Raw genomic sequence first — 16,422 nt, 5'->3', positions numbered from 1 at the left:
CAGTTAACTACCCCATCCCTCAAGTTAGTGATAGTATTCCCTCTCAAATGTGTGTTTTGATATTGTATGACAAAATGTAAAAATGATTCTCTCATTTCCCTTTGCAATCTTTATACAGTTTGATTTTTCCCCTCACTTAACAATAAAACCACCAAAATCTAAAAAGGACAACTTTTTTTTAACCTTTGCCTCATTTGGTGTTAAGATCTAGGACAAAAATGAATATAATTTTTAAAAATATATTCCCACTTAGTTTGGGAAATGAAATACTGTCATCAAAATCGTTTCTTCTTCACTCTACCCTGTGAAAAAAGCAAATAGGGTAACATGGGCAGAACTATACAAATGTGTTTATTATTTTATGACATTTAAATATATTAAACTTCAACATAAACTTCATTTGTGACCATTCTATGGACTGCTGTACTAATTTTCAAGAAAATGGATGATTTGTAAAAGTTGACTGCAAAGAATGCAATACAATTCAAAAAATATTTAGGCCTATTTAAAAGAATATTTTTATTTTATCTTTAAGATTTTTAGTTCATTGAATGCAAATGGATCCTGTTAAATACAAATCAATTACTCTTTAGAACTTATTTAGGCAAGTTTACATCTGCAAAAAATTCTATCAGGTTCTGAAATTGCCTAATTTACTATCATTGAGCAACATCCAGAGAAAAAAATCTGGTTCCAAAACTACCAACATATAATTTTGCTGTGGCGTTTTCTGAAAGCCAAAAAGCTTTTCATAACATTTTTATAACTGAAACTTTTAAAATGTACCCTTGAACTTTGTAAAAATAACTATTCTTTACAAATAAATAGACCTACAAATATTTAAACATAAACCTATTTTTAAAAATTACCTGTGAATAATTCCCTTTCCATGCAAGTATTCCAAAGCAGATACAATTTCAGCAGTATAAAATCTGGTGCAGGTTTCATCAAAAGAACCAATCTTTCGAATGTATTTAAGGAGCTCTCCATTTTTGGCATAACTAAGGCCAAAATCTAAACATACAGTTAAGGATCAATAGTTTAGAACTTAAAAAACAAGTTAAAAATCTTAATGAGCATGCATAAAATATAACTAAATGAAAATTGAAGGTAATAATGGCCAAGAACAACAGGGTGCAGGATTTTATAAACTAACATCAAAATTTAGAAAAAGTCAACAAAGAATGTAAGACCCAAATCTGAGACTAATGATGAGCAAATTATTTTTTTAAATGCAGAAACAAACCCTAAGGTCATTAAATTCAACCTTACTTGAGCAGGAATCCCATCCTACATTAACCCCAACAAGTGGTCACTCAGCCTCTCTCTTCTTAAGATCTACAGTTATAAGGAATGTGCTATCAAGTGAAATTGTTATAAACCACTTCATACTTCCATCATCATTTCTAAAAGAGGAAATTGGACCCAGGTTCTCATAATGCAAAAAATGCCTCTTAGGTTAGGCAATAACCTGGGTGGGAAAGCGTAAGGTATAAAGATCAAGGCACTGTGAGGTACAAATCTAGTCCCTGTTCTGCTACAAATTTGTTATGACTTCAGTTCCTTCACCAGGCCTCAGTTCCTCTATCAAACAAGGAAATTGTATTAGGTTATGTCAAAGGCTTTTATACAGTTCTAACATTTGCTAGCTTTAGTAAATTAAAATTCATTGGCCTTTGAAAGTCTTTTTTCAGGCCAAACTGATTAGAAAACAATTCATGATTTCTTCTATAACAAAGTAATGAAGAGGTCATTTAGAAAAAAAATGGCAAATCCACAAGCCTAATACTTTTCTAGCCAATTATATTATATTTAACTTCTGACAAGAAACAAAAAACAATAACTTTTCAGAAACATATGCAGTATATTTGTATAACACTGAAAGGAATATGTTCAAAGTCATGCTTAGAGTTACTCAACTTATTAATACCCAAAAGACTCAGCTACAAATCTAAGTGTGCAGGAGAGGAACCTTTTATAAGCTAATTGGGTTTTTATTTTCCATGATAGCATAATTTCAGAAAATCTAAAAAAATCATTCCTATTCCCTGAATACAATGCTTTGAATACAGTGGGCACTTAATAGCCTATGGATGGAAACTCAAACAATTCCTTCTCAATTTGTAAGCATGACAAAATTTCCCTCACTTATACAGTACTTTGCTTAAGGAAGCAGCTAATTTATTGCTTCCTGGTTCAATAAAACTTCACAAGTATTCAAGCATTTCCAATAAGCCCAGGTCTATACTAAGCACTCTAAGGGATCTAAGAGTAATACAGGAACACATCATCATTGAAATATGAGATATCCCATATTGTAGTCATTCTGAATAACTAATGCTTCATGGCACCAAGGACCAAAACTTTATAACCAATTTTGATGAAGAATTAAAAAAAAATTTATAAACTAAGCTGTCTTCTATAACAAATGTTATAAATATCACATGAGTAAGGCCCAAATCTTACTGGCTCTGACTTTTCAACATAAGTATTTTTTACTTTAGAGGCTCTGAAGGTAGCTATTTGACCCTGCACTAATTGAGTTTAGAATGCTAGGCAGTTCTGCAGCCTGTTATTTTAGCTTTTCAATTCACTTTTCACTTATTTAAGGATTCTGCCTCTAATAACTCTCTTGACCTTCCCCCGTCCTCATTCACCACTGAATTTGGTGGTTTGGATTGCTAGAAATCTCATCTCCAGATAAATGAATGAGTGTTGCTATGTACGAGACAGTCATCAAAGTTTTACTGAGATGATTTACATACATGAATTGATCAGAAAATAATACAAGACTAAAAGTAATCATCAAATGAGATTATGTCAAACAATAATAAAAGCTATAGAAGAGATCAAGAATGGAAAACATCAGGGTACATACATGATTTGGGGGGCAGGACCTGGCCTGGATTTTGAAAAAATATTGGAACCTAGAAAAGGAAAAGGAGAAGAGAGACAGTATTCCAAGTTGGAAGTACTACATTAAAAAGTCGCGTAAGTAGAAATGAAGATTTTTATGTCTGAGCAACAATAGCAAAACTCTCAATAAGAATTTGGGCTGATCTAGTAGGCAACAAGAAAGTAACATGACAAAATTGAAGCTTTGAAGAATAGTCTGATAGCAATGTCGAGGTTGCAAAAAGAAGAGATAATAAAAGCAAAGAGACTACAAAATACATCAAGAAAGAGATATAGGCCTGGCGGATGTAGTGGAAATGGAGAAAAAGAGGTAAGGCTCAGAAATATTACAAAGGAAGGATAGAGCTTGATGTTAAGTTATATTTTGGGACTGAAGATAAGGAAGAAGTAAAAGATAACTCTAAGGTTTCAAGTCTGGGTAACTTGGAGAATGATGGTGCCATGGACATATGTGGAGAAACTGGTGGATGATAAGGATAATGAAGATCTGAAACATTCAATTCTGGCTAATTTTGAGGTGAAAGAAAGACATACAAAGAAAAGTATAAAAACAGATATAAAAGACTAGAGCTTAGGGGGCAGCTGGGTGGCTCAGTGAATTGAGAGCCAGGCCTAGAAACAGGAGGTCTTGGGTTAAAATCTGGCCTCAGACACTTCCTAACTGTGTGGCCCTGGGCAAGTCACTTAACCCCTGTTGCCTAGCCCTTACCACTCTTCTGCCTTGGAATCAATACACAGTATTAATTCTAAGACATAAGGTAAGGGTTTAAAATAAATAAATAAATGAATAAATAAATATAAGAGACTAGAGCTTAGTGGAACAATTCTAACCAAAAAAAGACACATAGAAACCATCTGCATCAAGATGAAAGTGAAGTTACATAAGTAGATTTCCAAGTCTTCTCAACTTGAGGGAGGCTATCTAAAAAACTTCAGTGAACTGAGGACCATAAACTTTGATGTGAAAAAAAGGAAGTGGAGACAAGTGTTAGCACAGTCTGTGGAATTTGGAAATTATTCCCAGGGTTCCTGAAATTTCTATGAAGAAATACGAGAAAATTAGTTTAACTTTAGGGAAATCAGTAGCTCATAGGAAACATACAAGTTTAAGGGGAGAAAATACTCCACCTGCTGGTTTAGTTATGCAAAGCACAATTTTAAATAAAGAGTCATCAGGAGGAAAAATGAAAAAGCAAAACTGAATGTTACTCACACTTGCTACATTTTCTTCATCCCATCCTGGGAACCAGGATTGACTGTGCTAAAAAGGAATCTTGGGTATCATTTCTATTTCATTCTTTTTTGACTCTTATCTATCAACTTAGCTTGCAAGAATTTTTAAGGAACTTTTAAAAATTAAATTTAGTCAAAAGCCAGAGCTTTGAAACCTGAATCCATTACTTGCTCCTTCTAAGAATATTTCCTTATCTGTAAGATTACATCAATGAAATACTACTTGCTTTAAAGATCATGACAGGAAATTGAGAATGTATGCAAAATGCTTTGGAATTGTAACTTGTGTGTGTGCGTGTGTGTGTGTGTGTGTGTGTATATATATATATATATATATATAACATGTTACAGTTATTATGTAGCAGTAGTAATGATGGTAGTAATAAAAAGGCATGAGTCACAATTTGAGATTATACAAAAGGAGAATGGAACAAGAATATGAATTAGCTGTTGACTAGGCCAATATGATACAGATAACAGCTTCAGAGTCATCCTTAACTTTCCTATTTCCACCATTTCCTAAATCCAGTCCTACCTCCAAGCACAGTCCTGGCTTTAGCTTTTTTCCATTCTCTTCTTAGTATAGGTTGTTGTTAGTTCATGTCTGGTTTAGTCTTCTAGCAAGACTTTCTGTCTGATCTCTTTAGCAGATTTCAGATAAAAAGAGCTAAGATAATATGAAATAATGCATGTCTAAAAAACTAAGATAATTTTTCATATTCATATATCCCCCNGTGTGTGTGTGTGTGTGTGTGTATATATATATATATATATATATAACATGTTACAGTTATTATGTAGCAGTAGTAATGATGGTAGTAATAAAAAGGCATGAGTCACAATTTGAGATTATACAAAAGGAGAATGGAACAAGAATATGAATTAGCTGTTGACTAGGCCAATATGATACAGATAACAGCTTCAGAGTCATCCTTAACTTTCCTATTTCCACCATTTCCTAAATCCAGTCCTACCTCCAAGCACAGTCCTGGCTTTAGCTTTTTTCCATTCTCTTCTTAGTATAGGTTGTTGTTAGTTCATGTCTGGTTTAGTCTTCTAGCAAGACTTTCTGTCTGATCTCTTTAGCAGATTTCAGATAAAAAGAGCTAAGATAATATGAAATAATGCATGTCTAAAAAACTAAGATAATTTTTCATATTCATATATCCCCCTTTTATGAGTTATTAACAGAAAAAATAAATATTGGATTTGGACTCTGAGAAGCTTGATACTTGGAGATATTTTCTAAGAGGAAAGGAGCCACCTTTTCTGGTTCATAAATAGAGAATTTAATAATGTGTTCAGGGACAAGCTAGCCCATTGGGAAAAAAAATGAGTACAGAGGGAAAAGCCTTCCACATATAGAAAATGACATCAAGCCTACACTGATAAAATTCTTTAAAGACACAGACAGTAGTTACAGAGATGAACAAGAGAACTTAGGCAAATGGTCTCCTTATAGAAGAGTGACTGGCTCAATCTGCTGAGAAAGTATCATTAACTCAAAATAATATGAAAACAACAGCAAAGAACAGAGGACTTGAGAAGAGAGAGAGAAAGCTTTAGAGTAAACACTATTAGAACTGAAGATGAAAGTGTTTGTTGTCAAAAAAGAAATAAATGGCAGGATTGTAGAGCTGTGATTAAAACCAAATTGAAGTTGAATAACAAGAAGCTGAACTTTGGCATCCTGTGCTCCCTTTCCAGAAGTACATTTTAACCCAGGAACAATAAAATATATGAAGTGAATGAGTGATCTAAGGTTGGGGGACAACACAGAAGAAACTAAGAATCTGAAGTAATCTAAAATTGTGTTGCAGGCAGCAATTAGTCAGCCAACCATGAAGCTTGAGCTGCAGAGAGAGTACAGTATATATAAAGGTCTAAGAAGAAGGTGGAAGCCTAGAATTGCTATCCAAGACAGAAAAATTTCAATGGCAGTATGAGAATGAAAGAGCTAATAAGGAAGCCATGGCGAGAGAGGGGGAACACCAAATTTAGGATTTTCAGATGGTCTCTCTAAGAATAAAGTCCAACCCTAATGGTGTATGATTAATAAGCACATGGAGAACAAAGAAGTTTGGGGAAAATCTTCAAGCCATCAAAGCTAGTATCTTAGGTCAGGGCAGAGAAAAATGTGGTTTCTCTACTAGCTTCACCAAAGGTTATTATTTAGGTTCTTGGCTAGGGAGAATAGTGGATAAAGCACTGGCTCTAGACTCAGGAAGATCAATGTTCTAATACTGCATCATACACTTACTAGCTGTGTGATCCTGGGCAAGTCACTTATCTCTGTGAACCTCAGCATTCTCATCTGTAAAATAAGGCTAACAGAAAAAATCTACCTCACAAAATTGTTGCAAGGACCAAATGAGATAGCTTATATAGAATGATTTGTAGACCTTAACGGGCCATATAAATACTATTATTACTATCACTATTATGGAGTTTAATGAATATTTGGTATGAGATTTAATTCATTTGTTCATTTTAAAGCAAGAGGATCAAAATAGGAAGCTTACAAATAATAAAAGTATTTTGCAAATGACTGTAGATAAATGTTAGGATAGTTCATTTTATTTTATAATTTAAAATTATGTGAACTATCTGGGGAAAAAGGGTAAGGAACTAGACACATCTTAAGATATCTCTTTACCTTTCAAATGTTTCTTATTTATAAAGCACTTGGCAAAATGGCTGGTACATAGGCACTTAACCACCTTACTTCCCTCTCCATGTAAGAAAGATTTCTACATGCTGCCTTTGCCACAATGAGATATTTAGCAGTTTTAAATTACCTATAATAATAGTAGGAAACACAGGTGTAAAAAATTCCCCAAAATTTTATATTTGACTTTGAAAAGCATCACATGCTGGTATTATAGCAGATTTACTATCTTAATTATGCTTCTAAGCAAAAAGAATCCCTAAAACATTAGTTTGGTGGCACAGAACAGAACCCAAAGACCTGTGTTTGAGTCTTGCCTCTGATATGTAATAGCTATGTGACCCAGAGTGTTATCAAGAAGTAGGTAATCTTTGAATCTTTAGGTTAAAAGAAGGGATAAAGGTGAGGTAGGTATTAGGAGGAGGAATGAAGGGGATGGCTGAATGTAGGGAAGAAATGAATGAGGTGGTATATTGGATGGTGAGGGAATAAGTAGGGTATTCAGGAGAGGCAGCTTAAAACAGGTTTATTCACAGGAGGCTAGCAACAGAGGATATTGGGAAATAGGCTGGATCCTTCAAGGGAGGAAAGGTATCTCTATGGACACAAAGGAATTGGGCCAGTCAGAAGTGTTTAAATCTGCCTTGAGGGCTTTCTCTTGTCAGTTTCTCAAGTCCCTTGAGGGAGGAGTTGAAGGGCTCCTCCCTGTCAGTGAAACTGATAGGTGCAAGAGGAAGTCTCAGGTAAGGACTTCCTCCCGAGATGGATGCCGGCAGCTCCCTTAGGAAATAAATAAATAATTCCTTCCCTCTTCAACCCTTGCCTAAAATTTCAGATTCACCAGAGGCTTTGAATTGGTAACAAAGGGGGTTTATTAATCTCAGGTTAATCAGAGGGAAAGAGGTTCAGGATTTTCTAACTGCTGCTAGGGAGGGGGGGGGGGGGGGCGCGGAGAGGTTTAGACTGAGAGAGCCTGCTCTCTCAGTGAGGAAGATTTGATTTTAAGTAAAGTCTTTATCAAATCACTAAAACTAAGGGTAACTTACTTGAGGATACTCTACTTGTAGTCTATAGAAACTAAACCCACAATGTCCAATCACCAAGGCCTCCCTTCCACCTAGGGCCCAAAGGAAATTCAGGGGAAGGGGAGGGATGTGGATGGAGAGATCAGGGAGAGGTCCAGAGAAATGAGATAGGTCTAAATTTCCCAAAGACAAATAAGCACAAGCCAAGGCGGAAGCAATTAGGCCAAAGCCAAGCGGAAAGGCCAAAGCCAATAGGCTAAGCCAAAGCAAAAGCCTCCAGCCACAGTGAAAGCCAAAAGGTAAAAACCTTGTCAGTTGGAACTTCACCTCTATTTATAGTTTCAAGATCTAGCTGACTTTCTGAAGATTCTAAGACTTCTAACTGACTTTTTGTGACCATTAGAAATTACAGAAGCAAAAAGTTTCTGTTAGCCACCTCGTATTACAAAAGCAAGTTAAATTGACTTCTCGGTGTTTGAGGCAACCCTCTAAGACAATAAATTGTGAAGACTATAAACTGCATTGTTAAGGGTTTCCTCACTGAGATATTCTCTTTATCAATGAAATCACAGGACCAATCCCTATTCCCTATCCTAATTATACAATGAGTTTAGTATTAAAGGGACATCCACCAAGAATGAACAAAGGAATTAATTAGCGAGCATTTATTAAGTGTCTGTGCTGTGTGCCAAGGATACAAAGACAAAATAAAATGGGGAATGCACTCAAGAAGGTTATACTATTATTGGTCAAAAAAATACATGCAAAGGGGAAGCTAAGAAGATTAGAGTGACAGGCCTAGAGAAAGAAAGTCCTGGGTTAAAATCTGATCTCAGACACTTCAACTCACTTACATTCCAAACTGATTCTGAGACAAAAAATGGGAGGGAAGAAGGGCAAAATAAACATACAATATAAGTCGAGGGTGGGAGAAGAGCATTAGTAACCAAAAGGATCAGGAAAGATTTTCCATAGAAGTAAAACTTAAGCATAATTTTGAAATAAACAAGGGATGACAAGAGGGAGAAATGAAGGAAGCATAGGGTCAGTTACTGTAAAGTGCAGAGACAAAAGATGGAGTAAATATCATGTGTGAGAAATCACAAGAAGGCTGTTTTGGGTTTTCTAAATTTCTTAATTATACTATATTTAAGTGAAATGTGTATTTTCAATATATTGGAAATAACCTACACAAATTTATGTGTTTTAATGTAGAGAAATTAGGTTCTTTTTATTTCTTCAATACTTTTTATATTATGTATATAATGTAGAGATATCATTAAAAGGTTACAATCCTCCTAATGAAATTGAAAAAAATTTGATCATTTATAACTGCAATCAAAAAACATTCACCTATTCCTTCACCTATTTTCAAAAAGAATAATATTCTCCTTCATCAAGTCTTGGTCTTCATTGTACTCTTTGAGCATGTGAATCTCAAAGTGTGTCAAGTATTCTCAAAGTTAATTTATCTTAATTTATTTTCATTTTTCAAATGTCTGTCATATTATAAGGGAGATGGGGAGAGAGGTTGCAACATCAAACAATGAGGTGTCAAAATTCCTAAAAAGACTGGGAATCACTCTCTGTTATAATGAAATATTTCATGATCTACTTTGACCATATCTAATGGCATTTCAAAGGATACACAGCTTTTCATCGTCCTGAAATGTGAAGTAAAGTTTTACAAAGAAAGGGTGATCCAGGCGGGACATTACATCTCTTTCTCTGGTTACATATGGTACCTTGTTCTCTTTTATGATATGCCGTTTCTCTAGGATTTTAACTTAAACAAAAATCAAAAGCAATGAGTTACTAAAACTGGTAACATAAAGATTTAAATACCCAATGCATTCCACATATTAATTTCTTATTAAAACTTAAATATCATTTTTATAGCCTATAAAAAAACAAGTACTTACAGATTCTTAGCAATAAGTACAGAATACTTAAAATTGACTTTTTAAATATAATTATTTTATTATATTTATAGATACTATATTAAATTTGTATACATTATTACTTACTAGCATATTCTCTTGAAGTTGCCAATTCTCGGGCCAAGACAACCTGGTTTTAGAAAAAAGAGAAGGAAGGTGGTAAGGGAGGAGAAAAAGGACACGACAAAAAGTAACCATATTAGGTTCAGTAAAAAATCTTAAAAGTGTTTCTGTGTACAAAGGTACTCTACATAGAGTTCAAAATTGGACAAGATAATGTACTATAAGCATGACTAAATGTGTATATTCTTATAGATAAATATCATGACCGATAATCTATTGACAAATATGTATGTGACTGATAGATTAATAAATATGGTAAAATATCAAACATTTAAACAAATATTTTTAGAAGAAAAAAGTAAAATATAACCAAATGTATCAATATCAGAAATTCATTAAAAAACTAAGAGCATGCCCATCCTAATATCAGTAGGTCAGTTACCTCAATAAAAATTCTCTCACATTTGTATTTTGATTCTTCCATATAACATATCTAATATATTCTAAAACTATCAAAATGTAAACTTGAAAGGTTAGAAGAATACTACATTAACATTTTTTGTAATAAATTCTTTATTTCATCTATTTTTCTGGTATCCTGGGACTCTCATAAAAATAATATGGCCCAGCTCCAGAGGCCCTACAAACACAGTAAAAAAAATTTCAATTGACTGAACTTTTATTATATTTTCTATTTTTATGATCTTAAAATACTTGAGGCAAAAGGGACCTTAGAGATCATTAATCCATTCTGCTCACTTTATAGATGAGCAAAATGACCCCATAAAGGAGAAGTGATTTGCCAAAGGTTCCAAAGCAAGTTAATCACAGAGTGTGAAACAGAACTGAACCACAGACCTAGACTGTAACTATAAGACTGAACCCCAGGCCAGTGCTTTTCCTAACATGTCACATTCCCTAGAAACCTAGGAGATGGGAGCCTGACACCTAAGGTTTCATTTTTCCCATCACACAGTGCTCTGTCATGGGAAGCATGTGGGACATGGCAGTAAGGACTGGGATCAAAACCTTATCACTGTTGTAGCAAAATAAGATTTTAGTTAGCAGAGAGAAGACTTGACTGCCAAGGGAATTTGGAACCATGAGAGAGGACACAGTGAGACAGTGACAGTTTGAACCTGTCTCTGAGGACCTGAGGTCTAATGGTGGATTTTGGTGAGACATACTATCTCTGAAGCTCTTTCCTGGATTTTGAACTGAAAAATATCTTCTATCAAGCATCCCAGTGAAATAGAAAGGTAGAGAAGTGGATTTGTATTTTGTGGTGGACACAAAGATCATCCCATCTCCCTCTCTTCACATTTGGATTAATTGCTGTGTTTCCTGTCTCCTGTGACCAGCTTTGAAGACCTCATCATTGGACATCTTTCTGAGGTCCCCTTTTCCCAGCAAGACCTTGCTGTTAGCAGTCTGCAGATATATTTTAGCCAGTAGTTTTATCCATTCCTATACCCTTGGGTGGAGATCCACAGATTTTAGAGTAAATTTACCTAATTCCCTTCATTACCCATCCCACCTAATCATTAAACAGTTCAGTTATCACAATCCTGCCTTGCATTTCCTTACCCAGATACCTAGGTTGACACATTGAACCCACTGTGTAATCAAGCTGTTTCCCTGGCTGTTATTCAGTTTTCTGTTACCTCAGCTATCCCCAGCTAAGTGTTGTTACCTGTGTTTATTCAGTTAGTCTATTCCAGTTTCCCTACTTTAATTAGTTATTTATTCATTTACACACTACTTGGGCACCTCAGATGGTTAACTGTGTCTGGGTTAAGGAGTAAAATCACAAGGAGGAGTTCACAATGGCAGTCAGATGGTTAATTATGTCTGGGTTAAGGAGTAAAATCACAAGGAGGAGTTCATAATGGCAGTTAGAAGCCATTAAGCCAGTTAGAAATTCTAAAGTTCTAACACTGGTTAAATGTCCAGTTGGCAGCTCTCCAAGTGCTGAACCAGGCATATAGTGAAGACCTTTAATTTTTAAAGGGATTTTTTGAAAGCACATGGTCTCAGACATTTAAAAAATTTGTAAAAAGAGGTAGAAAGAGAAACACCATTAAAATCACCCTAAACAATATAAAATACTTACCAAAACAAACACAGGAATTATACAAACACAACTACAAAACACTTTCCAAACAATTAAAACTAGATCTAAACAACTGGAAAAACATTGATTGCTCATGGGTAGGACAAGCTAACATAATAAAAATGACCATTCTATCCAAATTAATTTATTTATTTAGTGCCATACCTATCAAACTACCAAAAATTTTTTTTACTGAATTAGAAAAAACTATAACAAAGTTCATTTGGAAGAACCAAAAATCAAGAATATCAAGGGAAATAATGAAAAAAATGTTTAGGAAGGTGGCCTAGCAGTACCAGATATTAAATTATACTATAAAGCAGTGGTCATCAAAACAATATGGTAGGGGGCAGCTGGGTAGCTCAGTGGATTGAGAGTCAGGCCTAGAGGCAGGAGGTCCTAGGTTCAAATCCGGCCTCAGACACTTCCCAGCTGTGTGACCCTAGGCAAGTCACTTGACCCCCATTGCCTACCCTTACCACTCTTCCACCTATAAGTCAATACACAGAAGTTAAGGGTTTAAAATTAAAAAAAAAAAAAAAAAAAAACAATATGGTACTGGCCAAGACACAGAAGGGAGGATCAGTGGAATAGACTTGGGGTAAGTGACGTCAGCAAGACTGTCTATGATAAACCGAAAGAGCCCAACTTTTGGGACAAAAATCCACTATTTGACAAAAACTCCTGGGAAAATTGGAAAACAATATGGGAGAGATTAGGTTTAGATCAACATCTCACACCATACACCAAGATAAATTCAGAATGGGTTAATGACCTGAATATAAAGAGGAAAACTATAAATAAATTAAGTGATCACAGAATAGTATACTTGTCAGATCTCTGGGAAAGGAAAGATTTTAAAACCAAGCAAGAATTAGAGAAAATTACAAAACGTAAAATAAAATGATTTTGATTATACTAAATTAAAAAGCTTTTGTACAAACAAAAACAGTGCAACCAAAATCAGAAGGGAAACAACAAATTGGGAAAAAATCTTTATAACGAAAAACTCTGACAAGGGTCTAATTACTCAAATATACAAGGAGTTAAATCAATTGTATAAAAAAATCAAGCCATTCCCCAATTTATAAATGGGCAAGAGGCAATTTTCAAATAAAGTAATCAAAACTATCAATAAGCATATGAGAAAGTGTTCTAAATCTCTAATAATTAGAGAAATGCAAATCAAAACAACGCTGAGGTAACACTTCACACCTAGCAGATTGGCTAAAATGATAGTAGGGGAGAATAATGAATGTTGGAGGGGATGTGGCAAAATTGGGACATTAATGCATTGCTGGTGGAGTTGTGAACTGATCCAACCATTCTGGATGGCAATTTGGAACTATGCTCAAAGGGCTATAAAAGATTGCCTGCCTTTTGATCCAGCCATACCATTGTTCGGTTGTACCCCAAAGAGATCATAGATAAACAGACTTGTATGAAAATATTTATAGCCATGCTTTTTGTGGTGGCAAAAAACTGGAAAATGAGGGTATTTCCTTCAATTGGGGAATGGCTGAACAAATTGTGGTATATGCTGATGATGGAATACTATTGTGCTCAAAGGAATAATAAACTGGAGGAGGTTCCATGTGAACTGGAAAAACCTCCAGGAATTGATGCAGAGTGGAAGGAGCAGAGCCAGAAGAACATTGTACACAGAGACCAATACACTGTGGTAAAATAGAATGTAATAGACTTCTGTACTAGCAGCAATGCAATGATCCATAACAATTCTGAGGGACTTATGGAAAAGAATGCTACCCACATTCAGAGGAAGAACTACAAGAGAAAAAACATAGAAGAGAAGCAACTGCTTGAACACACGGGTTGAGGCGGACATGATTGGGGATATAGAGTCGAAATTACCAAAACAATGCAACTATCAACAATTTGGAAATAAGTCTTGATCGAATGACATATGTTAAAACGAGTGGAAATGTGCATCAGCTGGGGGGGGGAGAGGTCAGGGGGGTGAAGAGGAAAGTAAGAACATGAATCATGTAACCATGATAACTTTTCTAAAAAGTAAAAATTATTAAAAAAAAAATTTGTTAAAGGGTCAAAAAAAATTAAAGGTCCAAATAGTACATGGTTTTATAAATTTATTCCATTATTTATTTTTTATTTTAACTTTACATTGATATTATTCAAAGTGGCTATTAATATCACTGTTTCTACAACATACTACACAACAGTGTTAGCCTATAACATCATAATGGGGGATATTGTTAATACTGTTTTATATGTTTTATGGAAGCATGTAATGTTAATACCCTATGTTATATTTCATGTAAAACCTAGATATTATCACAAGGGTCTAGATTTTGAGTAAATCAAACCTCTAATGGATATAACAGTGCAAACTATTATAGCTCATGTAGTGGTTATTGGATTATGTTGCTTTCTCTTTTACAAAGTGAGATGGTTGTTCTATGGCATTGGTAGACTCTAAACTGATTATTACTTGGCTGACAAGGGATTCAGAATTGAAAATAATGTTAAGGATAATGCAAGCTAAAATAGAAACTATGGAGCTTTGCATGCAAACAGGATGGGTACTCTAATGGTTCAAATATGGTTAATGGTTGTGATTATATGGAAAATGAGGAGAATGTAGCTAAAGTAAATGGGAAAAAATTAAACAAACAAAGTTACAAAAGGAAGAAGCCCAACTGAATTCTAATGATGAACCAGTTAATTTATTACCTCTACATGAAGTGCCCTGTATTATGCAAGATGGGATTGTACATCTAAAAAAAAGCACACGCAGGGCAGCTGGGTGGCTCAGTGGATTGAGAGCCAGGCCTAGAAACAGGAGGGAGGTCCTAGGTTCAAATCTGACCTCAGATACTTCCTAGCTGTGTGACCCTGGGCAATTCATTTGATCCCTATTGCCTACCCTTCCCACTCTTCTGCCTTGGAGCCAATACACAGTATTGGCTTCAAGACAGAAGGTAAGGGTTTAAAAAAAAAAAAAAAAAAAAGCACACGCAATTTTCAACAGTGGAGATTGAGGCCATCAAACGGAGAACATCCCATTTTTTGGATGCTCCAGTAAAAGTCATATGGGAACTACGAAAAGTTGTTAAGATGTACAATCCAGATTTTTTGGATTTTTATCTGCTTCTAGAGGAAATACTAACTAAGAGAGAGCATACCACCCAGTTTATAGAGAAGACTAGAACAAGCCCAGGACTAACACCATGGCCACAAGATTACAAGGAGATGGATATGAACTTGATTGTGAACTATTGTATGTTGAAACAGGCTAGGAAATCAGTACTAAAGGTGATGGAAAGACACTCCTATAGGTCCAATGCATGGGGAAAGTTTAAAAAGGTGAAGCAGGATCTGGAAGAAACACCTGCTGGATTTCTAGACAGAATATTAGATGCTTCAGAGACTCATTTAGGCCTAGATACCATGGCAGAAGAGACAACTGCCCATGTCAGATGTTTATTTGTTAATAATTCCAAAGCAGCAGTGAGAAAGTATTTCAGGGAGTATTGCCCAACCTGGGAATTGATGACATTGGATGAATTAAAAAGAAAGGCTACCTATGTCCATGTGGCTGACAAAGAAAAAACTGTAGATGATAAGGATACCATCATAGATAATATAAAATGTACAGTTGTGGGTACTTGGACAAGCTGTTTAATCTTTCTGGGCCTCAATTTTTATATCTTTTTTTTTTTTTTAAGTTTGACAAGATGATCCCTAAAAGTCTCTTCCAGCTCTAACAGCTATGAAATATCAATTTAATGACAGAAGATAACTTTACCATAATGCTGTAAAAAAAAGTGGCAGCCCTTTTCTATTCAGTGACCCCATTTTAGACACTAATTTCTGAAATTATCTATGAATATCAAAGTTAAGCCCTGGAATTAGTGATATGAGAATATAAGGAAGCGTTACCATTTCCAGTTTCAGTCAAGTTAACCTGTACCATACACATACAATAACAACTTATAAAGTCTGGAAATAGTGGAAGAATAGAAATCCTGGACCTGGACATCCATTTTCTCATTTTAGAATTGTCAAGCACTCCACAAAGGTCCACCTCCTTTTACTAACAAAGATTGAATTGAATTAGAGTATGGGGGAATCCACACAATGAGCTGGGAGCCTGAAGACCTGAGCCCATGACATTGATCTCTAAATTTACCAACACTGTAACTTTTTTATAGAGAAATGTGAGAAAGAACAATGCATTTCTCAAGCAACTCCTGCTTTTCACTTCAAGTTATAGAGTTCCCAAAAGTAGTGCTCTTTTTCATGTGATTGGCCTGCTCTACTTGCACCATATACCCATTTTCTTTTGTTAAAATATAGCTGCTCAACAGAGATGAGAAGCATGGGCAGACTCTGTATTCAAGTACTAAAATTTAATAAACAGAAACATGCAGGTAAATATTTCATTATCTATTTTACCAAAAAGAGAGTGCCCAAGATCAAGAA

The 16,422-nt window shown here is 35.0% G+C and overlaps 1 protein-coding gene across 1 annotated transcript in view; it reads right to left on the bottom strand.

Annotated features, from left to right (window-relative positions):
- The window catches only part of PDPK1 (3-phosphoinositide dependent protein kinase 1), a 115,413-nt gene that overhangs the window by 58,360 nt on the left and 40,631 nt on the right, over positions 1 to 16,422 (bottom strand). Inside the window, exons 3-5 of the mRNA XM_044657763.1 lie at positions 9,870 to 9,912; positions 9,491 to 9,628; positions 870 to 1,014 (exon numbers count right to left, since the gene is read on the bottom strand). Coding sequence (XP_044513698.1) covers positions 870 to 1,014; positions 9,491 to 9,628; positions 9,870 to 9,912 — 326 coding nt within the window. The remainder of the gene's footprint in view (positions 1 to 869; positions 1,015 to 9,490; positions 9,629 to 9,869; positions 9,913 to 16,422) is intronic.

This window comes from Gracilinanus agilis, chromosome 1 (assembly GCF_016433145.1).
Source record: "Gracilinanus agilis isolate LMUSP501 chromosome 1, AgileGrace, whole genome shotgun sequence".
Taxonomy (NCBI): Eukaryota; Metazoa; Chordata; class Mammalia; order Didelphimorphia; family Didelphidae; genus Gracilinanus; species Gracilinanus agilis.
This window is presented reverse-complemented; position numbering and strand designations above follow the sequence as displayed.